This window comes from Euleptes europaea, chromosome 14 (assembly GCF_029931775.1).
Source record: "Euleptes europaea isolate rEulEur1 chromosome 14, rEulEur1.hap1, whole genome shotgun sequence".
In the NCBI taxonomy this organism is placed as follows: domain Eukaryota; kingdom Metazoa; phylum Chordata; class Lepidosauria; order Squamata; family Sphaerodactylidae; genus Euleptes; species Euleptes europaea.
In genome coordinates this window covers 35,503,369-35,526,567 of record NC_079325.1, presented here as the reverse complement: position 1 = coordinate 35,526,567, position 23,199 = coordinate 35,503,369, and the positions used below count along the sequence as shown (strand labels likewise).

At 57.1% G+C, this 23,199-nt stretch overlaps 1 protein-coding gene across 1 annotated transcript in view; it reads left to right on the top strand.

The window, feature by feature from the left end:
* The first annotated feature begins 12,600 nt into the window (after nt 1–12,600).
* The window catches only part of LHX2 (LIM homeobox 2), a 28,255-nt gene continuing 17,656 nt past the window's right edge, over nt 12,601–23,199 (top strand). Inside the window, exons 1-3 of the mRNA XM_056860664.1 lie at nt 12,601–12,748; nt 15,381–15,586; nt 16,238–16,614. Coding sequence (XP_056716642.1) covers nt 12,629–12,748; nt 15,381–15,586; nt 16,238–16,614 — 703 coding nt within the window. The 5' untranslated portion in view covers nt 12,601–12,628. The remainder of the gene's footprint in view (nt 12,749–15,380; nt 15,587–16,237; nt 16,615–23,199) is intronic.

Here is a 23,199-nt window from a genome sequence, read left to right as displayed (position 1 = left end):
GGGCTCTTCCTAGAGCCATATTTCCTTTTTGCCTTTGCACCAATTGCCACCTTCCAGTCCTTAGAGAAAGAGACAAGTCTACCTAGACCTCCTCGGGACACTGTCCATAATTTCCACAAATCTCTTTCACGCACATCCATCTCTCCCCCCACCTCCCCAGTTATTGGGTAGAACCGCTGTTGGGGTAAATAAGGTGGGGAAAGGAGGGGGACAGGGGTGACCAGCAAAGAGATGCGGGAGGAGGGAGGCGAGGGGCGGGCGAGGGAGGGCGAGATGCTCCACCTGGAAGAAGCCGCCTGGCTGCGCTGGATCCTGGCCGTGGCTTGACTGGATCCGAGACTCCCTTCCGCAGGTTGGGGCGCGGGGCAAGGGAGAGGACCCCCACCTGGAGACCTCGGTCCCGGGACGAAGCCGGCCGGTCCCTCCGGGCTCCCGGCCGGCGCTAGCGGCGGAAGGGGCCTCGGTCCGACCGTCAGCGGCCGCCCAGCGCGGCTGGGGACGCGCAGCCGTTTGGATCTAGCGCGGCTTCCCATCGCGAGGCAGAAGCGAGGTAAGGACGGGGCGGACGCGGGGAGATGATTTGTCGGCGAGGCAGACAAGCAAGCAGCCCCCCACCCCCGGCAAGCTGAGCTGCCGGCGCCTGCTTAGAAGCGCGGTGGAGCGGGAGTGGCCGAGCCCCGACGGCTCCCGCGCCCAGCCCCGATCGGGGGGCCGCTCCCTCCTAGGCACCGCCGCCGGGACGCCGAGGAGCCGCCGGCTGGGAGGCCGCGCCCGCTCTCCTCCGGGGTAGGTCCGGCGCCGCCCCGCTTACCCCGCAGCAGCCTCCCGCTCGGCCCGCCTCTCCTCCGACCCGGCTGCCTCGGCGCGCTCTTCCTCCTCTCCCCCGGCCCGCAACTGGCTTTGCAGCCAGCGCGGAGGAAGAGCCTGGGGGGGGGGGACTCCGGACTGGGCGGGGGAGGCGACAATACCAAAGATCTCCCCCAGCTGGCGGGCCGCTGAAGGAGCGGCGCTGGGGGGGGGATCTCCCCCGGTCGGGGGGGGGATTCTCTGCCGTGGTCTTGGGTTGGAATCCCGTTTGCAGCCTTCGCCCCCCCCCCCCGCAACCCGGACTTGCTTTCTTTCTTTCTCTCCTCCGGATTCTCTCTTTTCTCCCCCCCTGCCACCCAGATCGATTTGTTCTCTGCGGGGAGGGCCGCGGGGAGTTGGCCAGGAGCCCCCTTTGGGGCAGCGCTGGCGGGGGCCGGGGGGGGGCTCGGTTGTTGGCCCCCAGAACGCATCTTTGTGCTCCTAGGGAAGGCAGGCGGAGGGGGCTGTTTTCTTAACTTTCCAAGCCTTTGAAAGTACTCCAGCGAGTCTCTTGCCCCTCCTCTTTTTTTCTTTTTTTTTTGGTGGGGGAGGGATATTCAAGATGTCTAAAGGAGGCTTTAAACTTTGATCCCTGCAATTAGTTCCGTGGGGCTTGGACTGTGGAGGGGGCAGGGCCTCCCCCCCCCCAGCTTAGCTTTGGGAGCCCACAAAATCATTTAGCTGCCTTTAGAGAGACGGAGACGCCAATCTGGTCCTCGCCGCCCGCCGGGATCCCTCTTTTTTTTGTCTTCGAGCTCCGGGCTGGTGCGGTTTTATTCAGGGGTTCCCTCGCCTCGCCCGTCTCCCCCCTCCCCCTCCCCCTCCCCCAGCAGCCGGTGGATGCGAATTCTCTGCTTTGGAGCTACTTCCAAAGCCCCCGGTCAATTGCAGGTGGTTCGTGGCCCCAGAGCGGATTCAAAGCCGGTTCTGGCTCAGCAAACCTCTTGGGAAGGACCCCCTCCCCAACTGCTCCCGAGCTCCCCATCGGGGCGGCTGGGAGAGGGGGGGGCAGAGTCAGCGCAAGGGGAGCAGAGAAAGGCTGCCCGGTGGCGAAGCAAAGGCCGCCGCGGTCCTTCGCCCCTCGCCCAAGGCAGCGCCGGCGGGAGTCAGCGGGGGCGCGCCAAAGCCTGGGACCGAACTGCCCGGCCCTTCCTTCCTTCCGCGGGATCGCCTCCATCTGACAGCTTTCAATCAACTGAGTGTGAAGATACCAAAACACGGAGGCAGGGAGGAGCACGTGGATGAGGGCTGAGGAGAGGAGACGCTTTCTCCCCACCCCCCCGCCCCCCGCCCCCCGCCCCAGCAACCACAGTAGGAGGGTTTTACGGAGGGAGGACAGGGAGAGAAAGAAAGAGGGAGAGAGAGGAAGGAAGGAAAGAGAGAGAGAGAAAGGAAGGAGAAGAGTGAGAATGAAAGAGAGAGAAAGAGAGGAAGGAAGGAAGAAGGGGAGAAAGAAAGAGAGAAAACAAGGAAGGAAAAGGGAGAGAGAGGAAGGAAGGAAGGAGAGAAAGAAAGAGAGAAAACAAGGAAGGAAAAGGGAGAGAGAGAAAGAGAGGAAGGAAGAGGGAAAGAGAAAGAGAAAGGAAGAGCTGGGTGGGGGGAACAGGGTTTACATCGAGGGAATCCTTCCGTGGGTCAGCCCTTCCTCTCTGGGCCAGAAGCCTGTCCCTGGGGTGAGCTTCTCCTACCTGCACCGTTTCACGCCCCCTCCCCTTTCACGAGGCTCCTCCGTTCTTTTCCAGACCGGGCTGCAGACTGCAGGGGGCGGCCCTGTCTCACCTACAGGTGTGAGCAGCGCGTTTCTGTCGAGGTGGCGGTTAAAGGTGTAGCGCTGGTGGGCCAAGCGGCGGAGAAGTGCGTTGGGGGGGGGGGGAGGTCGCACATTTGTGCTCAACTGCTCGAAAAGCCCATTTCCTCCCCTCCCCCTCCAGCACACATGCTCATGCTGCGCTCCTTAAGAGCCCGGGGGCGCCGGAGAAGTCAAGGGATATTGATCGGGCCAGTTACGCGGCTGGGTCAGTTTTGGAGCTGCCCAAAGATGCTGCCGGATGAAGAGGAAGGGACCTGCCTCCAGCGTCTCTCTTTTGTCTGCCACAGAAGGAGGCAATGCGGGCATTCGTTGCAAATGCTGGTTGGGGGGGGTGCGGGGGAGTGCGAACGTAATAAGAAATTCCAGCCGGGGCTTCCCTGATAGAAACTTGGATGCCGAAAGACTGGCGAAGCTAGGAAGGGTGGGTGGGGAGGACAGGCCTGACTGGAAAACGACCAGGAATGTATTGAGAACAGGCGATGGTGGGTGTGTGTGTGTGTGTGTGTGTGTGTTGATCGCTCGGCTTTCAGTCTCCACCCCTTTCCTTTGCAATTTGCACAAATATAGTTGCTTGTGTAATGCTGGCATCAGAGGAGTCCAAGGGCAGGAACGATTAAAGGACATGGTGGTTTATTCTTTGGAGTCATCACAATTCTGTCTGGGGTAGAAAGAGAAGAGTAATTTGCTGCAGGTTGTGATAAGAATGTTTTGCGGGAGGGTGCACGCATCGACTTGCGGATGGCCATTTCAGAGATTATCAAAGGGACCGTTTCACTCCACCTGAGTGTCCAGAAAGTTGCGTGTCTCCCTTCTGACTTCTCTTTAGCACCGAGTGTCTAGTATTTAGCTTGTCAGGCGCACGAAAATGGAAAGCCAGAGAGTTCCAGAAGTCTGTCAACTAGGCGGGAGAGTCCGGGAGAGGGAGAGCGTGAAGGGAAAACGACAAAACGCCGATCAAATTTTGATGGACGAAAGAGGCACCCCTTCTGCAAATCTTGTTACCATTCCGTTAAGAGAAATGTTTTGAGTCGAGAACTAAAGTCCAAGCGAATAATTTTTTTCCTCAAAAGAAATACGCTTGAATGTCGCCTAGGAAAATATGTATTACCAGGAAACGGATTTCAGTCGAGGGAAGACCTTCCGGCCCCGAAGCTGGTCACATCGGAGGGTCATGCTGACCTGGGGAAAGGGGAGATAAATCCCTCTGGAAGGGATTGTATCTTTTCTTTGTTTAAACAAAACAAAACATATTTTAAAAGAAAAAGCTTTTTCTTGGTATGTTATTATATTCATGGTACAGAAAAAGAAGGGAAAAATCTTAAACCAATTTATAGGCAGGCAAGGGTCCATCCGGGCTAAGATCCTAGAGGCACCTGGTTGGCCACTGTGCGAACAGACTGCTGGACTTGATGGACCTTGGTCTGATCCAGCGTGGCCTTTCTTATGTTCGTAAGATGCGCAAAATGGCAGGGCCTGGCTCCCAGCGCCTCTCCAGGTGGTGGCAGAGAGAAGGCTTTGGGGCTGGAGCTTGTTTAAGCGCCTGGCTTTGGGATCCCCCGCCCTTCCTGGGCTTCTCCACTCCTATTCATTGCCACCTCGAGTTCTCCCCCACTCTGAACGCTGCGGGGCCAAGATTTCCCGCTTCAGCTCTCCCCGGCTTCTCTTACTTCCTCAAATCCCCCCACCCGTGTGAATGTGGGTTTCCCCGTCTCTGGACCGGGCTTTGGCGTCGGCCTAGGAGCAAAGGGGCGGCTCATTAGCTGCTAATGGCGCCTGGCCGCGCCGGCTTGGGAAGCGGTTTCTCTCCGGGAGGTCCCGCTTCGCAAGGATGGTTGTGGTTCAGCTCTCCCTGGCAGCTCTCGGGAGGTGGTTCCGATGCAGTCCAGAGAGATCGGGCGCGGTCCAGGTTCCTTAGGCGGGCGGAGGTCGAAGGCAAGGCGCAGGAGCTCAGCGGAAGCAGGAGGGTGGCGGGCTGGGGCAAGAAAGGTCCCGTGAAGACCCAGCAGGGGGATGCCCAGGGGGGCAGGTCATCTTGCCCCTTCAGATCCAGAGGAACAGAGCGTTCTTTTTGGTTGCAGAAACGTCGAAAGGGAGTGAGACATCTGGGAATCTGACCAGCAAAGCTGGCGGGCGGGGGAGCGAGTCTGCCTCCCCTTCTTCTGGCCATTGCCCGCACTCAGAGGCGGGTCCCCGCAGGCCTCGGGAGGCATCCTCGGATCCTTTTCGCCGGCCCTCGCCGAGGGGACGTTCTCTCCAGCGCCAACCAAGAGGCTGCAGATTTCTGCCACGCTGTTTCTCCGCGGCGGTGCTGGCTAGCTCGGTCTCTGTCATCGCAAGGGGGGAAAAACACAACGAACTGTCCTTTACGCAACGGGAAACGCCTCCGAGCCTTGTAGTAACCCCGAAACTTAATTGTTCGGGGTTACTACAACAATCCCTTTCTCGCCTAAACCGAGGGCCGAAGCCCTTCCATAACATAACGCAACTGTGGGAGAAAAAACTACAAGAAAAAGGGGCTTTGCGCGAAGGCAGGAAAGGGTTGGCTAAAACGAAATAGCAGGACTTGGAAGGACATTAATAAACTGTGGGACAGTTATCGAAAGAAGCCTGTGCAAAGCCCTTGGAAAGAGGAGAGGGAGGAGCAGGCTGGCCCGAGAGAAAGGCAGGCAGACCAGGGACTGGGCCAGGGGAAATCTCTGGAATGGGCCCAGGACGCCGGGAAGGGCTCCTGCGCAAGGCAGAGTCAGGCTCTGCTCTGGTGCGTCTCCCAGTCTATTCAGTAACACTTGAGCAGGAGCCCTTCCCTGTTGTGGGCGCTCAGAGTGGCTCGGAAGGAGACAAAGGGGGACCGCAGGAGTCTTCTCGGGCCGTCCAGTGCGCAGCGCACCAAAGCGTCCACGAAGGGCTCCAGGGGCCCGGAGACAGCCAGGAGAAGGGGCAGGACTGGGCAAGAGGTTGGGTCCCGTCGCGGGGGCTGAGCCAACGCCGGGCCCGCAGAATAAGGCTGCGATCAGGCTAAAGAGAGAGGAGGAGGAGGAAGAGCCGCAGTCTTTATCCAGGACAGCAGTGCCCCCCCCCCCGCCGCCCATGGTGTGCCAGGCGAATGGGGCCTCCTGTCCGGCTGGAGGTGCTGAAACTATTGCCTGGCGAAGCGAGAGGGGAGGGGAGGAAACCCCCTCTGTGGAGCTGGTGGAGTTCTTCCTAGACGCGAAGGGGCCTGAGGACGAGAAGGCAGAGGCGCCCGGGGAGCAGAGGAAGCTCCAGAGCTCGCAGCCGGGCCTCTTCTTGCCCGGACTGACCGCTTTGGGTTCCGGGTCCCCCTCGTCCCCAGGAGAAGGAGCGACCGGAGCGAAACCCCTTCGGGATCCAAAGGGGTCCACGCCGAGCAAAGATGCTGCAGCCCGGCGACGAAGAAGCAGCGAAGAAGTCTGGCCAACTAGTCTCCTTCGGTCTCCAGCGGGCCGGGCCGGCTCTTGCTCCGGCTTCACCCTGTCTGAAAGGGAGCGAGGCGCGGCCGGGGGAGCTCCTCCGCTGTCCAGCCTGCGCGGGATCCCGAGGCTCAGCCTTGAGCCGCGGCTTGCGCAGGCTGCGCAGAGGGGCGCCGGCGCCCTGCTTTCGCTTTCTCTTTTAAAGGCGGGTCCGAGAAGCCACCGGCAAGAAACCCTCTTTGCCCAGCCCCGCCGGGAAGGACCCCCCCCCCAATAATCGGCTGCTGGCCTGAAATAAACAGGCACCGCTCCGTTTGACCTCCCCTTTCCTATTTCCTCTGCCAGACCCCAGCAATAAAGCCCAGCCATTTCTCATCCCCTTGGCAAAGGCTGCCCGCTGCCTTGAAACACGGAGCACACCCCAGCGCCGCTCGCCTCTCCTCCGGGGGGAGCGGCTCTGTCTGGAAGGCGCATCGCAGATTCAAAAACCATACGGGAGACCGCCCCCCCTCCACTCCATTCTTTTTCTGGGTTTTTTTTTTTTTTTGGTAAAAAAAACAATTGCATTTATACAATATTAATATCCGCGACTAAAAAAGACTTCCAACCTTTTTAAGCGTCTGACATGGCACGCTCAAACCCATATTTCACGTGTCTTGTTCTGTTTTAAGTTCAGTGCATTTAACAGGGCCCTGGAGAGGATCATGTGGTGGAAGATTTCTCTTCCGTCTTTGACACCTAGAGGGGGGGAAGGAGGGGGGCCGGTGCGGAGCGGAGCTCCCTCCGCCTGGGACCCGGAAGCCGGTCCCGGCCCAGCTCCTCTCGCCTCCTGTCCAGCCGGGGCCTGGCCTGGGCTTCCCTTCTTCATCCAGGGGTGCAGCAGACCCCTCCTCGGCCGTTTCCTTTTCCGGCTTCTCGGGCAGACGGATAATTAGCTGATTTCGAGGAGCAGCAATTCTCTCTGATCTCCTCTCCCGGTGACTGACAGCTCATCAAATCAGAGTAAAATGCCTTCTTAGTCGGTTGCCGCCGCCGCCGCCTCCTCCTCCTCTTCGGGCCCAGGCTCGCCTTGCGCCAGAGCCGCCGCCGCTGGAACCCAGCGCCTCCCCAAGAGGAAAACCCCTGCAGACTCCCCCCCCCGCCCGCCCCCCATCTCTCCCTCTGGGGGCTGGAGAGGACTCGACGAGCTGCAGTTCGGCTGCGGCTCCTCTGGAGCCAGGATCGGGGGGGGGGGGGCACAGCGAACATCCATCCCCTCGACTCGCTAAAAAAACAGCGTTGCACTTACCTGTAACTGTTGTTCATCGAGTGGTCTTCTGTGCAGGAACACATGTGGGACTCTCATGTGGGACTGCACAGAAGCCACGAAGATGAATAAGAATAACCAGGGGTGTGCGGGTGTGTTTAGTTTGTAATGAATTAAGACCCGGCTGAAAATCTCTCCGGCCCTGGAGCGTCCAAGGGAAACATTGGACAGGGTGGAAATGTGTTTCCCAACGGATTGTACAGAGTAATTAAATCTAGGGGGAGGGCGGGGGGGGGAAACTGGGCACCAAAAAAGAAGAAGAATTAAAAATACATATCGAATCCCCTCCCCCCGTGTTCTTCCCCTACTATTAAAATATATACCTAGGATTTGTAACCCTGCTGCTATCAGTGGAGGAAGATACATATAAATTAGCAGGAAGGCAAATGTTTAATTTTGCTGCTAATAACGTGAGGCTGCCGGATCTCCTGATCTCCCCGATAAATATCATAACTGCAAGGGGAAGAGATGTGAACTTTGCGTGAGGGAGGGGTCAGCAGAGGAAGGAAAGACAAAAGGCGGCGCCCCTCTTCCCCTCCCCCAGACCTTTCTCTTGCAGGATGACGGAGACGGGGATCATTTCTCTCTCTCCCCCCTCCCCCCCGCCCACATCCAATATCTCGTTTCCATTCAGGGGATTATTATTATTAATTGCATTGTTCGCGTTATCCGCTAAGATACCCCCGCGCGCCCGGCTGCGTCTAGACAGCCCGAGAAAGAGGCCAGCGGGCCCGGCACCCGGGGCGAGGAAGCCCGCCCGGGCCCTTCAGCCCAGCCCAGGCCCGATCCCTTTGCCCGGGGGAGCAAAGGAGGGGGAAAACCAGCCTGACACGATTGCAAGGGGGCATCTCGAAAGGGAAGGAGAAGGAGAAGCTGTCTGGGAGAAGAGGCTTCAGCCCAAAGCGGAACTCAGCCTTGCAAGAGGCTGTTCCCACCAAATTAGTTGCTGGGGTTTGGGGCCCCTCGCCCGGCCTTGGGTGCTTTCAGGACCCCTCCCCTTCCCTGCTTCTTCCATTGAAGGGGGACTCGCAGCGATTTATCTGGGCCGACCGAGAAAAGGCCCCGACATACCCTGGAGGCGGAACGCCACTCGCTCCACACGAAGCCAGAACACCGCAGCCATCGGGGGTGGGGATGGGGGGGTGCCCAGAGCTTTCGTTGGGCTTCAGGTCGGAGCGGGTGCCCTCGGTGTCTCCCCCCGGACTGATGGTCGGACGGAAAGGAGCCAGCGCAGATCCTCTCGGACCCTCCTTAGAGTTCCGTCTAGGCCAGGGGTCTCCTACCCCCCTCTCCTTTATTCCCTGGGTTTGGCATCAGGGCCAGGCAGACAGAGGAACAGACGGGGCGAGCACCTGAAACCGGCAATTAGCCCCCACAGGCTCCCTTTGTTCAGCGCGGGCCTCCCGTTTGGCAGCAGATGGCCTGGGCCGGGCGGGGAGAGTAGCTCACCTGTCGCCACCGAACCCAGGCAGGTGGAAGAGGGATCCATCCTGCGCTGGGGTGGGGGTGGGGCGGGGAGCTGTTGGCAGAGTGCTAATTACGCAGAGAAGCGGCAGACTCGGGGATTAAAGATAAAGTTAAATGTTTATTAAGGAACTACATTTCAGACAGGAAAGCTGAGAGACCCAGCCTCTAGCTGTCTAACTGGCTACGGATAGGGAGGAAGATGGGACTTCTGAGAAAGAGGAAATTAGACCTGAGGTTATCAGTCTAAGGACAGGCCAGAGGTGACACAAAAGGATGGAAGGGTCCCTAACCTTACAGCCCTATCTAGCTGGCCACTTACCCACCCCCTGCTGGGTCTTCTTCTCAGTTCCTTTGCACGCTAGACATTTTTACTTCCAGCAGGAGCTTGGCTTAAAGGGAGCCAGGCACGATGCTTAAAGTGTGTCGGGATCGCCCTCCCCTCCCGCTTAATTATTCTCCTATATCTTGTTGGACATAATAATAATAATAATAATAATAATAATGCAAAATGTCGCTGGAATAGAAGGCCCAGGCTTTGGCAGGCCATCGCCGTGTTTGCAGTCCCTCCTTCCCTTATTGGACGTCGTCTTGTGTTTGACAACACTTAAGGAGATAATGAGAGAGGGGGGTGGGGTGGGGGAGGGGCGTGCTGGTGAACTGGTGGCGGGAGAGAAGGCGGGGGAGAGGGGGGGGTTTCGCCCCGTCCCTTGAAATTATAGCCCTTGTGTTGGTGTTTCCAGGCATTAAATCAATCTAATTACATAAAATATAGACTCCAGCCCACTGGAGATAATGAGCCGGGGTCTGAGGGCAGGACCCTTCCCCGCTGGAACGGCGGCTCGGCGGCTCTGCCACGCGTGTCGGGGCTGCAGACCGAGCCCCCAGCCGAAGCCAGAAGGAAGGCAGCCGGGCAGGGCAGGCGGACACAGACGGGCCTGCAGCGAAAGAAGCAGGACTCGGTGGCCTTTGGGGGTGCAGCTCGTGGCACCCTGGGCCCCTCCCCGATCAAATGTTGATGGGTGACCCTTCAGTCAGTTCAGACGGCTCAGTGGTAGAGCATCTGCTTGGCAAGCAGAAGGTCCCAGGTTCAATCCCCGGCAGCTCCAGTTAAAAGGACTAGGCAAGTAGGTGATGTGAAAGACCTCAGCCTGAGACCCTGGAGAGCCGCTGCCGGTCTGAGTAGACAATACTGACTTTAGGCATTTATGCATGGGAGGTTTTGCCTTGGATGTGCTGCGTTCTAGATGCGCATTTCCCCCACCCGAATTCTCAAAACTCAAAAATAAGCCCCCATGCAGAGTTTTGAGAATTCAGATGGGGAAAATGCGCATCTAGAGAGTGGCAAATCCGAGGCAAAACCTCCCATGCATAAATGGCCTTTGATGGACCAAGATCTGATTCAGTATAAGGCAGCTTCATGCGTTCATGAGATCGACGGTCGCAGAGTGGTGCAGAGTTTGTCAGAAGTTGTGAGAAGTAAATAAAGAAACCCCAAACTCTGGGGAAAATTTTGTTGGGGGGGGGGGAGAGAAGGAGAGAAAGGCAGAGCCAACCCTAAGGAGGGAGGGAGGGAAGGAGCAGGAGGCAGGGTGTCGTCACCATCCTGCCCCGCCTCCTGTCCATGGATCCCAGGAAAACCTATACAACGGTATGGCTTCGCTGTACTTCTCTTCTCCCATGTAAAAGAGCGGCGACAGGATCCGGCCCAAAGTGAGCACCTTTAAGTCCATTGGCTGCAATGTGGGAGGCAGAAGCAGCAGCAGCAGCAGCACCCCACCCCCACAGCCTGCCAGTGGCAAAGGATTGTGGCTCGCTGGCTTCCCCATTCAAACCAGTCAGCACTGGTTCGACGGAGGCCTCCGTCCCTAGACGAGGGCCGCAGAGGTTGCAGCAGCCGGACTGAGCGCTGCAGAAATGAACAGCAGGCGGATGTGGGGGTGATCGAAGGGCGTGGGGAGGCCGAAGTGACGGGCTCGGGTGGCCCGCAACCGATGCAGGGTTCAAGTGCGGATTTCCCAGCCGGAGGGTAGCTGAAGCTCCTGCCAGAGTCTGCTGGGGGCAGCGCAAGGGAGGCAGCTGAGCAGGGTGGAAACCATCGCGTTGCTCTCCTGGGATGGGGAGAAACCTTGCCAATGCCGCCCCAAGAATGATTTCCCCCAAGTCCAACCTCCGGAGAGGAGAGGAGGCTGAATCACTCTTTCTAAGCGCCGTCTGCAGTGGGAGACGCCGAATTTGTGACACGCGAATCATGAATGTGCTGGGAAGGGGTAGGTGGGCTGGGGTGGGGGCTGAGTTTTTAGGAAGACGCAACTGGCTGGCAGGCCTGTCCTTTGGAAACAGCCCCGCCGGTTCGTAAAACACACACAGGCCGAGCACGACTGAAGCTGAGGCCCGAAACTCGAACACGGATCTTTGGCAGTTCGTTCTCTTGGCCCCTCTTCAACCTTGTACACCTGTGCCTGTGCGCCTGTGTGTGAGAGAGAGAGGGAGGGGGATCTTTAGCTGCCTGGCTCGGAGCACTAGCCAAAGGGCGAGGAAGCCGGAAGGGATCCTCTCCCCATTACACCCCCTCCCCCAGTGTGCTGGCCCAGTCTTGCTCCCCTCACCCCACCCTTGTTCTGCTTGGAGCTCTTCACCGTGGGAACGTGCCCAGTTCTCCACGGGGCCCAGTGGTAGAGCATCTGCTTGGCATGCAGAAGATCCCAGGTTCAATCCCCGGCATCTCCAGTTAAGGGGACTAGGCAAGTAGGTGGTGTGAATGACCCCTGCCGGAGACCCTGGAGAGCCGCTGCCGGTCTGAGTAGACAATACTGACTTTGATGGACCGAGGGCCTGATTCAGTAGAAGGCAGCGTCATGCGTGTTCATGTGTCTCACTTGCGCGGCTTCTGCCCATCTCCTGGGCGTGGCCCTCTCGGGGGTGGGGTGGAAAGTGGCCCCCGGGGTGGGGCCAGGAGGGCCAGCAGCGGGCAGCGGGGCGGCGGCGTCGGAGCCCCCGTCGGGGGCGGGCCGAGCGGCGCGGAGGTGCCCCGGGTGGGGAGGTGGCCCGGGCCGGGCGCGCGACGGGGCGGGCGAGAGGCGCGGCCCATTGTCTGCGTCAAGCGGTCCGTCGGCGGTCCGTGGGCCTGTCGGGCGGCGGCGGCGGCCGGCGAGCACATGGTGGCCGGGCCTGGCCGGGAGCGGAGCAGCCAATGGGCGCCGCGCCCGACGTGATGTCAGAGCGGCGCTAGAAAAGGCGCGGAGCCTTGTGCTGGGCCGGGACTGCAGCGGCTCCTGCCCGGATCGCGGCTCCTCCTCCCGCGCGGCTCGCCCGGCCCTCCCGCCCGCCCGCCCGCCCGCCCCCCCGTGCCTGGGTCCCCGGAGCAGCCGCCTGCCTGGAGAAGGGCGCCAGGCCGGACCGTCCAGCCGGCCCAGCCGGGGAGCCGGCCAGCCGCGCCCCTAGGCCTCGGCGGCCAGTCCCCAGCGCCAGGGCAGCGCCCGCCGTCCGTCCGCCCGTCCGTCCGTCCGCCCGCGCCGCCGCCGGGCCATGGAGGAGGGCCCGGCCAGGCTCTGACGCCGACCGGCCGACCGACTGACCGACGCTCGGCCCGCCACCGGCTCGGCCCAGCCCCGGGGCCCCGAGCCCGCCAGCCCCGGGGAGGAGGGAGAGGCGACGGCGAGACGGGGCGGCCGCGCTCCAGGAATGGCGCCGCGCCGCGCCTGAGCCCGGCGCCGGTGGCGGACTCGCATCGGCCCGAGCATCCCGGGGCTGCCAGCCCGGCCTCTGCCGGCCATGCTCTTCCACAGCCTGGCCGGCTCGGAGATGCACGGCGTCATCGACGAGATGGACCGGCGAGCCAAGGGCGACGCGCCCGCCATCAGCTCCGCCATCGACCGGGGCGAGACCGAGACGGTAGGGCCGGGAGAGGGACCGCCGGAGGGGAGGGTCGGCGCTCCTCTTGCCTACCTGCCCGGGCCGAGTTGGCGGACAGGGGGCCGAGGGTGGAGGGGAGCGGTGGGCACGGGGCTTTGGCTCTTGGCTAGGAGCACCCCCCCCACCCCAGGAAACAGTAACCCCCCCAGAAAGGGATCGCGGCAGGGCATTCCAGTTCCGGCGCTTGGGCTGACTTGCAGGAAAGCCAACCTAAGGGCAGGGCTGCCTTCCTGGGAAGAATTCCGCTAGTTCGGCTAGGGTGCTCGACTTATTGTTATTATTAATAATAAAAGAGAAATCGATTCAGTTAATAGCTAATTTTCGAGATGGAGGGGACAGACCTGCAGCCAGAAGAACCTAAAACGAGGAGCAAAGAATACAGGTCCAGAGAGGGAGGGAGAGAAAGGGACCCCCCCTTCCCGACATCTGAGCCGGGGCGGATGAGACTTCTGTCTTCCAGAGATTTCCTCCTAGTGAACAGAATAACATTTACTTTTCTCCCTTTCCTTCCCTATTCCGTAGAATTTAAAAAAGACATAAATTAACTTACCTAAAATTAAAATATCTTAACCTAGCTCGGAAAAGATGTTTGAAGTGACTCTTTAAGTCTTCATATGATTATTATTAATATTTTGGAATCCATGTTGCATTCAAAAATATATATTATTTTTTAGGTTTCAAACAACACCTCTCCCGCCTAGACAGCCCCTCCATCCTGTTGAATCGTGCATTGTCTGGGGCTCTCTGAGGCTTCGGAAACACGATTTGGGTTTAATGCGGGGTTCTCCTTTTTCCAAAGCCCGTTATTTTTGTCTGCCAGAAGCGAGAGAAACCAGGGCCGGCAAAAGCAAGAGAAGAGACCCAGAGCCGGCCTGTTTCAAATCCCTTTCCGGAGACCTTCCCAGCTCTGCCTTCTCTCCAACTCCAAATATATTGATAGTCTTTTGCAAGATAACTTTCCCCTTCTTCTTCTTCTTTTTTTGTTTGAGGAGGAAATAATTAACGTTATTTTGATTTGCAACGAAAAAATTATAAAAGTAAACCGGAGGCTTCTGCTAAGAATTCAATTGCATCCCGTTTTTATTTTGATTATGTCAGGCAGCGTCCACAGCAGAGAAGATTATTGTAATTTGGATTTTAAAAAATTATATCTTTCTTTTTGGTTGGTGGGGGAATTATTCCACATTTTGCTCCTAAAGCAGTTTGCTTAGGAGTAAATTAAAAACATATCTCAGGACCCTTACATGTGGAGATGGGGCCTTATGCCCCCCAAGAAGCACGGGTTGTTTTTTCGGCTCTTTTCTTCTGCTGTCTTCATTTCCTCGAATCGGGTCCACAAAGTCAGGTATCCCAATTGGGTTCCATTTGCAAATGTCATTTTAAAAAACGCTCTTAAAAAACAACTAGACCCTTCTGCATTTGTGCCGTTAGTAAGGAGACGGGAACGAAATTTCTTCTCCAAATACCGTCGGGCCGCTGCAACAAATATGTCGCACATATTTAAGAACAAGGAAAAGGGCCGTATAAATCAGTCGCTCACAGACTACTTAAGCTGAGGCGAAGCCGTGCATTTTAGTGTTCTATATTGTGCACTAAACGTTTTGCTGAAAGTAAGCACCCAGTAAACTTGAGTAGGATTCTGAGTAGACCTGCTTAGTATTTGTTTGTAAAATAGCTAAAATGTGAACAAGCTGAGAGAAGGCAAGGGGCGCTTTTCTCTTGCGCAAAAACGGCCTTCAGAATTGTCTTCCCCCCTTTTTCTTTTTTGAAATTTAAAAGGTAGAGCTGTTTTGGTCATTTATTTTTAATTATGGGGCGATTCAAAATAACACGCACACACTCCAAATTGTTTAATTCTTCACAGTTTAGCCCGGGTTCCGAGTCCTGCTGGTCGATTAATTCTGCTTTCAAAACAAAGGACGAGTCCTGCGGCCCGTGCGTTATAGCACAAGTTCTCCCCAAGCGATTGGAAAGGAAGCCTCTTTGAAATTTTAATTTTCCTAAAATGCGCCTCCCAATTTATTCTGCCGCCGCCGTCTCCCCACCTCCCGCGGCTCAGGCGTTGCTTTCCCGGGACTTCAGTTTCCGCTGAACCCGCATGGAGAAAAAGAGCTTTTGATTGCGATTCCAGATGGGCCGGCGGGTTCGGCTGTAGCCGCGGAATGAAGCCGGGGTCCAGAGGCGCTTTAAAGGCCAATACCATTTCCTCTGCCATAAGCGGTTCCCTTCTCCCTATTCCCCCTTCCCCCATTTGCATCGGTGGGTCTGTGGCCCCCTAGCGAGGGGCTGCTCCTTGGGGAAGGGGCTCTTTGGGTTTGGGTCGTCCGGACTCTCCGGGCGCCGCTTCTCCCCGATCCCGCCCGGAGGCCGGAGCTGCCGCTTTGGCCAACTCTCGGCGCCCGGCCGTCGAGCGCGCTCAGCGCGGCGGATCCGGCTCAGAGCCCCTCTGCCCCCCTTCCCGGCGGGTGGGCTGGGATCCTTTCGGTCGGGGGAGGCCCCTCGGGTCCCTGCGCCGGGGCAGGGCTGGGCAGGGCAGGCGGGTCGGAGCGGGAGCCGGAGCCGCCGGCGGGCCCTCTAACCGACGCCGGGCGCCCTTGTCTCCCCTCTGCAGCACGCCATGCCGTCCATCAGCAGCGAGCGGGCGGCCCTGTGCGCCGGCTGCGGGGGCAAGATTTCGGACCGCTACTACCTCCTGGCGGTGGACAAGCAGTGGCACATGCGCTGCCTCAAGTGCTGTGAGTGCAAGCTCAACCTGGAGTCGGAGCTCACCTGCTTCAGCAAGGACGGCAGCATCTATTGCAAGGAGGACTACTACAGGTAAGGGAGGCTGCGGGCCTGCCTGTCGCCCGGGGCCCTGGGGAGTGGGGGAGGGAGAGCCGGCCAGCGGCCAAAGGGAGGCCCCTTCCCGCCCCCCCATCCTACTGAGGCTCTTGGAGGGAGCGGGCGTTTAGGATCCGGCCTTGGCTTGCAGTTCGGGCGCCCTACCGGGCAAATCGCAGTAGGGGAAGGAGTGCCCTCTACCTTCCAGCTTGGGCGGAGATGCCTGGAGCATCCTGGGCGGCGGCAGCGACCCTCCTCGGAGCCCCCTGCCCCGCAGTTCCCTAGCGCGCCCGGCCCAAGCGCCCCAGGACACGGATTTTGAAAAAACCCCAAAGACTCTCCCAAGCGCGACCGTACTGGCTGGATTCTTTCGTGCCCTTGGCCAGCTCCAATTAGAAGCCGGCCTACACGAGATCCCCTTGCAGCCCAGGGGAAAGCCCCCGCTGCTGGGGATCTGGGGGTGGGACGCTTTATTTTCCATAAAGAAGCGCCACACAGCCGTCCGCTCCCCCAAACTGGGGCCAAACGTTTCCTGCGGGGTGCCCGCTAAAGGGCCGGGGTCCTGGGCGATGGGCCCTCTGCACCTGCCCCGGCCGGCCCTCCAGCGGGTTCCGGGACTGAAGGGCTGCCGTTTTTCTGGGCCCGCAGGAGGTTTTCGGTGCAGCGCTGCGCCCGCTGCCACTTGGGCATCTCCGCCTCGGAGATGGTGATGCGCGCCCGGGACTTGGTCTACCACTTGAACTGCTTCACTTGCTCGACGTGCGCCAAGATGCTGACGACGGGCGACCACTTCGGCATGAAGGACAACCTGGTCTATTGCCGGCTGCACTTCGAGGCGTTGCTCCAGGGGGAGTACCAGCTGCACTTCAACCACGCCGAGGGGGCGGCGGGCAAAGGCCCCGCGCTGGGCGCCTCCGCCCCCCTGGGACTGCCCTACTACAACGGCGTGGGCACCGTGCAGAAGGGACGGCCGCGGAAAAGGAAGAGCCCCGGACCCGGCGCCGACCTGGCCGCCTACAACGCAGGTAGGAACCGGCGCCTGGAGCCCAGGACGGAAGCCGGAGGCCCCTGGGCGCCGCCAGGCGGGACCCGGGACGGGATCCGACGGGCCTCGGCCGGCTTCTCGTCGGAAACCAGCGCGGGTGGGGCGGTGGGGGGCTGCGGCTTCGTGTTCAGGCTCGGCGCGCTCGAAGCTGGTGTCGGGCGGCGATAGACGGGGCGGGAGTGGTGCGGCTGGGGCCTTGGCTGGTCCTCGGGCGGTCGTAGCTAGAGAAGGGCAAACGGTCGGCTTGGGCCGTCGGAGCGGTGGCGTCCCGGGCGCTTTTCCTCGGGTCAGCCAGAGGAAGTTTTCGCCAGTCGCGAGGGCAGCCAGGAGCGGCGAAGGCGCAGAGGGCGCCCAGGCCAGGCGCAACTTGGCATTCTCGCAAACGCACGTCGGGAACCGTTTCTTTGGGCTTGCTGGTCCAAGCAGAGGAAGGGCGGTGGGCCCGGGGGAGCTGCGAGGGGGGGGATTGATGAGCTGGCGGCGGGAAGGGGCGAATGGGCCTGTTTCCGAGGTGAACGCGTCTGGGGCTTCCTCTGGGGCAAAAAGCCCGACAGAAGACCCGTACAATGTATCGCTAGCCCCAACCCCCAGGAAGAGCAGAACTCCCTCCCCCCCCCCGAAGAAGGGGCTCCGAGGTCTCTCTGTCTCCCCCTCCCCCCCCGTCGAGTTCGTTTCCTTCTCCGGGCTTTCCAGTTTCTGGATTTGGGCTACTTGTCCTCTCGGCCTCCGCGTGGTTTTGCGAATTAGAATAAAAGCAAAGGGTCGAGCGAAATAACTCATCATATTTGCCGTCTGCAGCGGACAGAAAACTGCTGCTTTGTTGTTGGAAGTCTCCAGTACCCACCCACCCCTGGAAAGAAGCGGTTCTGGAAAGGCCTCCGAAACCTGTTTCCGGGGGTTCCGCCGCCCTTCTGAACCGAATTTCCCTCCCTGCCACCCTCTGCCAATAAATGACCTTTTAGGGGGCCCCACATGTCACGGGGAGAGGAGATCTGCCCAGCTCGGCCTTTTCGAAGTGAAAGTAGCCGGCGACAGCGGAGTCGATCCGACGTGGAGCGCAAACCGGGCCGCCTCGGCCTCAGCCCGCCTTTCTCGGTGGAAAAGGAGCCGGGCTGGAGCCACAAATGGAGGCTGGCTGGGGCAAATCGGCTTCCGAGGGATGCGGAGCCCCAAACGGATATGTCCTCTTTTCCCCCAACCCCCCCATCCCAGTCCCTTCTTTGATTTCGTTGTAGGAGAACTGGGTAGAGGTGGGGGAGAGTAAGAACCAGCTACCTCCTCTCTCCCACTGGGGTTTGTTACAAGAACTGTTACGAACCCCTCCCTCTAAGGCATGGGTTCTCAACAAGGGGGGAATCCCCCCCGGGAGTGGAATTGGGACCACTATTCAGCCAAGTGTGATGTCCTGTAGATTATGTACAATCTGTAAAATTGTAGTTTTTTTTTTTTTTGAGTTAGACTATCTTGGGAAGGGGGGAATTATATTCTGAACAATGGTGAAAGGGGGGAATGGAGCAAACAAGGTTGAGGACCACTGCTCTAAGGAATCTCCAAAAGGGTTAGGGAGATGCTGGAGTAAGCCCCCCCCTCCGAGAGAACCCCTCCCCCCTCCCCCCAGCAGCTATGCGACCTGTGGCATCTTCTCTTGACTTGATTCTCCATTCTGGAGACCAGAGCTCTGCTTGTCCTATTCAACCCCCTGGGTTTTTCCAAAGAGGGGCGAAGCACAGAGTGCCTGTCTCCCACCCCTTGCTCCGGCCTCTTTCTTTCTTGAACTGGCGGCTCTGCTTGAAAGGGTCCCGCCTGCCTGTTGGGAAGAAGGCGCCCCTCTCCTCCATGGGCCTGACCTCCCAGGCAATGTCAAAGAAGAGGGGCATCTCCCCTCCGGCACTGAGAGCCCTCCTGGAGTCCGGTGTTGCCCCTTCCATGCCTCGTGCCTGGGGAAGAACCCCTTCTTGGCCCCTGGCCTGGAATCCAGACCTTCCCTGGGGTGAGAAGGGGGCGGAGAGATACCCAGGGACATGGACAGTCAGCAGGCTGGTGTGAAGCGAAGCCCTACCAGTGTGCTTCTGATCCCAACTAAAATAGACACTCTCGACCAGCTCAAAACCTGCCTGTGTTTGTGGAGAAGGGGAGGGTGAGGGTGATGTGGCCCCTCCCGAACAAAAATCCCCCCTTCCCCTCTCATCTTTCAGACCCAATCCAACTTTCATAGGATGCCTCTTTATAGGACCTGCCTGTCCCTGCTAGGGGCCCCTCAAATGACCTGACCCCTGGCATGTCCTCCCCCTCATCCTGTCCTCTTGCCAGCCCTGCCCCCCCATCTTCAGCTGCAGCTCTCCCTTTCTGCAGGGACACTGGTGGTGGCATGGGCAACCCGGGTTGGGCACCCCTGGCTTGGGGTTCTCTGGGGACTGGCTGTGCATGTTGTAGGCTTGGCAGTTGCTTTGTTTGGCTTGCTGAAGAGCACACTGAATGGTTCTGCTGGATGTGGGGGGTGCGTTTCGCCCAGCGTCCCTAGTGCCAAGCCAGATGCTTGGGGGGGGGGGCGCAAAGGAGTGTAGGAAATCTGCCTGTCCCCCAGGTATCCTGCCTCTTACCACAGAGCTCCTTTTCCCTCTGCCATGCATTTGTCGAATCTTTGACCGAAACCATCTTTGCCACATCTGGCAGCAGCAAACCCTGTAAAGCTTTACTTCCCTTTGGGTATCCAGAGCCTTTGCTGCAGGCCCTTGCCTCCTGGGGGAGGACGGCAGAGCATGACCATCACCCCTCCAACCAAGGGAGGACCCACAGCTGCTCTGAAGAGTGGGTTCTTTCCACACAAGGGTAGAGATCCCTGGCATTCTGGTCTCCAGGAGAAGGGCTGGGCATGCCCTTTCCCATGAGAGCCCCGGCTCCTTCCCCCACCTCTCCCACGTGGCAAACCCCCACAGAAATATATATTTTTCCTGTGGGCTGCAAAATGGCAGCTCAGCTAGCAGCAAATATTGGCACGCTGGCATCAAGTGGGTTGCCACCATGAACAGAGGGGAGGCCAAAGGAGTGTGTGCTTGTGAGTTTATACATTTCCTTTAATTGTTGTATACATTCTTGTCTGCATTTTAAACATTGTTTTGATTGTTCGCTGCCTTGGGGACTCTATGTTGAGTGGAAAGGCAGCCTATAAATGTTTAAAATTACCCCCTAAAAAACCCCAAAACACAAACACAACAACAATGTTGCTAGAGCAGAATAGTTGTGTGAGCCCCTGGCGAGGGGCGATTGGCTGGGCTGCATAGAAGGCAAATCCCTTAAATGTCCCAAGCTAAATTCTGCAACTCAGTTTTTCCAAATGAATCCAGATGCTCCTGCAGCGGCAGTGGTTTATTTGGGATTTCCAGAATCTTTCCAGATCTCTGGCAGGAGAATGGATTGTCCCACATAAAGACGACTCAAGGCTAATGCTCCTTTGGTGCCCCAGGGCTAGGAAAGCTGGGTTCCACTGCTCCGCCTAATTGGATGTGAATACTCTGGCCTCCAAGCAGCAACTCCTCTTATGACCTTTCCCAGTTCTTCCCCTAAATGCTGGAGAAACAGATTCCCTGATCCCTTTGGGGAGGGAACATCAGCAGGATTAGAAGAGGAATGTCCTGGCATAGAGCCCCCCCGTGATGGGTTCTCCACAGGTCCTACTCCCTTAACCACACAACTCTGCTCAGTGTTCACTTCTAATAAATCAGACTTTCATTATTGGTGTGGGGGGATTAAAAGAATGTAGAACAGGTGGAGACTGAAACAATTCACAGAGCAAGCCTCCAGATTACCCTGGGTTGCTGAGTCTATATCATGGAGGCTGTACTTGTGGGATGCCAACTTGTGTGCGAGTGGGCATTCTTCCTTTCAAGATTTGCATTGTCCACTTAGCAGTCAAGAGAAAGAGTTGTTGGTTTTTAAAAACTGTTGGTTTTTAAAGCCCAGGCATGCAGGTCTCTCTTCTCTGTGGCTGGCAATAGGATAGTAGATTTTTTTCCTTCTGGAAATCCGGTCTCCGAAACTGGCTCAGACTGGCTTCCCTGCTTGCTGGGGCAAGTGCCCATTTGGACCCATTCACAGGGCATAAGGTTAGACAAAAGCCTCATTCATTCTTTTCCTGTGCATGCTGAGGGAGACAGAAAGGAGGCATGTTTACTCCAGCCGCTGTGGATCTAGTGGTGCATTTTTAGCATCTTTATTTTGGAAAGAAGGGAGTATTTCAGGGACTGAGAATCATGCCTGAGATGTGGAACATCCAAGTACATGGTGAACATTGAACTTGTGGCCAGTCTGGCTACTCAACCAGGCACCCAAATAATGTCTCGCCTTGCTATTGCAGAACTGTAACCACGGATGGTGCCATGATGTTGTCTGTGGGGGAGGGCAAGAGTTTTCCCATGGCTCAACACACACAGTGTTGTAACCCCATCATGCCCTTCAACCCCATCATGCCCTTCTGAAAGGGGGTCGTGTGAGGTCCTGATGACATGAGGCTGCTCTGGGATCTTGTATTCTGTCCGTGATGGCTTATGTTTCGTCCACAATTAAAGGCTGAGTGAACAATTGATTGGATGGATGCAATGAGGACAAGGCATTCTTAATCCACGCAGGCTTGATTAGAGGACTTGCTTTTAAAACAAAACTCTCTTTCTCATCACCCCCAGGGAGAGGACCACTCTTCTGCCCACCCACTTTCTTGCTAGGGTGCTCCTTGATAGCTTCCAGCCCCAAAATGAGCTGGCTTATTTGAATCGATGCATCATTCAGCTGTCCTCTTTTACTCCAGTGGCCCACAATGCTTCCATTCCTGACTTCCGCCCTTCAGGTCATCAGTGTACAATCCCTTCTATCCCTAGGCCATTTCAGGTATCCCCCTTTCACATTCCCTAGAGAAGACTCACCCTTGACCTGGATGGCCATGGCTAGCCTGATCTCATCAGATCTCAGAAGCTAAGCAGGGTCAGATCTGGCTAGTACTTGGATGAGAGACCACCAAGGAATATCAGGGTTGCTACATGGAGGAAGGCAATGGCAAACCACCGCTGTTACTCTCTTGCCTTGAAAACCCTACTGGGTTGCCATAAGTCAGCTGTGACTTACCAGCATTTTACACAGATAGACACACACATACAAGACTCGCTGCCTCTTGTTGGCTGACTATATGCTTCCCCATCAATGTTTGTGAACATTTTTTATAATGTCACCCCATCTCAACTAATAGCTGGAGAAACGCCACAGACAGGAGTTCAGACTTTTTTTGTTTGCAAATATTTGTGGACCAGATTACAACTGAAAACTATTCACAAGGCAGTGCATTACAGTTCTAAAATACAAATGAAAGCAAACCATAGAAAACAGACAACCTCCCCCCCAAAAAACAACAACAACAGTACAACAAAACCAAGTAAAAACCAAACTGTTTAAGTGCTGGCAGAAAAGAGTGGATTGTGTTAAACCAGGTCTTTTAATCAAAGCCTGCTAGCTCCCTGTCTCTCCAGCATGTTTATTATCTTAGTTAATCCAGTCCTCAATCCATCGCAAGGATACCTTTGGCAGGAACTAGCAACCAGAGCCCAAAGGCAGACGTTGCTAATGCCATTCAAACCTCCCTCCAGTTAGGGCATAATAAATAAAGCACATCTTGGACATGAGGTTCTTTTTGGGTTCAACGGAGGGCTGATGGGTATGGTGCAGCCCCAGTATCAGGAAACCATTTGTGGTCAGGCACTGGAAGAAGAGAGGAGGCATCAGGGTAGAATGTGAATGCTTACCCCCCCCCCCATGTTTACATTATTTGTTACATTTATATCCAGCCATTCTTCTATTATGTGATTTGAGGTGGTGAGGTGTACGTGGGTGAGAGGCTCCTGGCTGGAAGATCTTCCCATGCAGGTTCTTACCAAAGCTGCAGTTCATTAAATGCAGCCACTGGCTGCATAATGCGTTTTCCAAATGTACTCTGGGAATCCTTAACTGCAAGCAGCATCAGATGCACCCCCATACATGTCCAGAGTACCAACCTGGACACTGCAAATACTTTTTAAAAATCTACTGCAAATTAAGGAAGGTGACCTCTCTCACAACCATTACTAAGCATTTATTAAGAACCGATGAGGTGCTGGGTACTATATTTAATATATCAGAGCAGGCCTACATCTGACAGATGAGACTCAGATAGGACAGGGGTAGGCTGGCTCAGGACATTTTCCTACCCTGAACAGATACAGTGCATGATCAAAGATGTCGCCAAGAGGATTTTGGAGTATAGCTTTTGGAGGCTCCCAAATTAACAACCTCTAGGATGCGTTATGAGATCTCATTGTCACCTTATCAATATTGTTGGCCCAAGCAATTGCTTGCTTTGTTGTGAGCCAGTCCTGTTGGGACAGCAGATCAGGTATTATGGCATATGCACAGTTTGCATGTTAGAGAGTACCTGCATGTATGTGCATACACCTGTTTGTAAGAAAGGACTAATGCACATTCACTTGGCAAATGGAACCAGTACCTGGATAAATGTGGGGTTTCAATAACATGTTCAACTGTACAT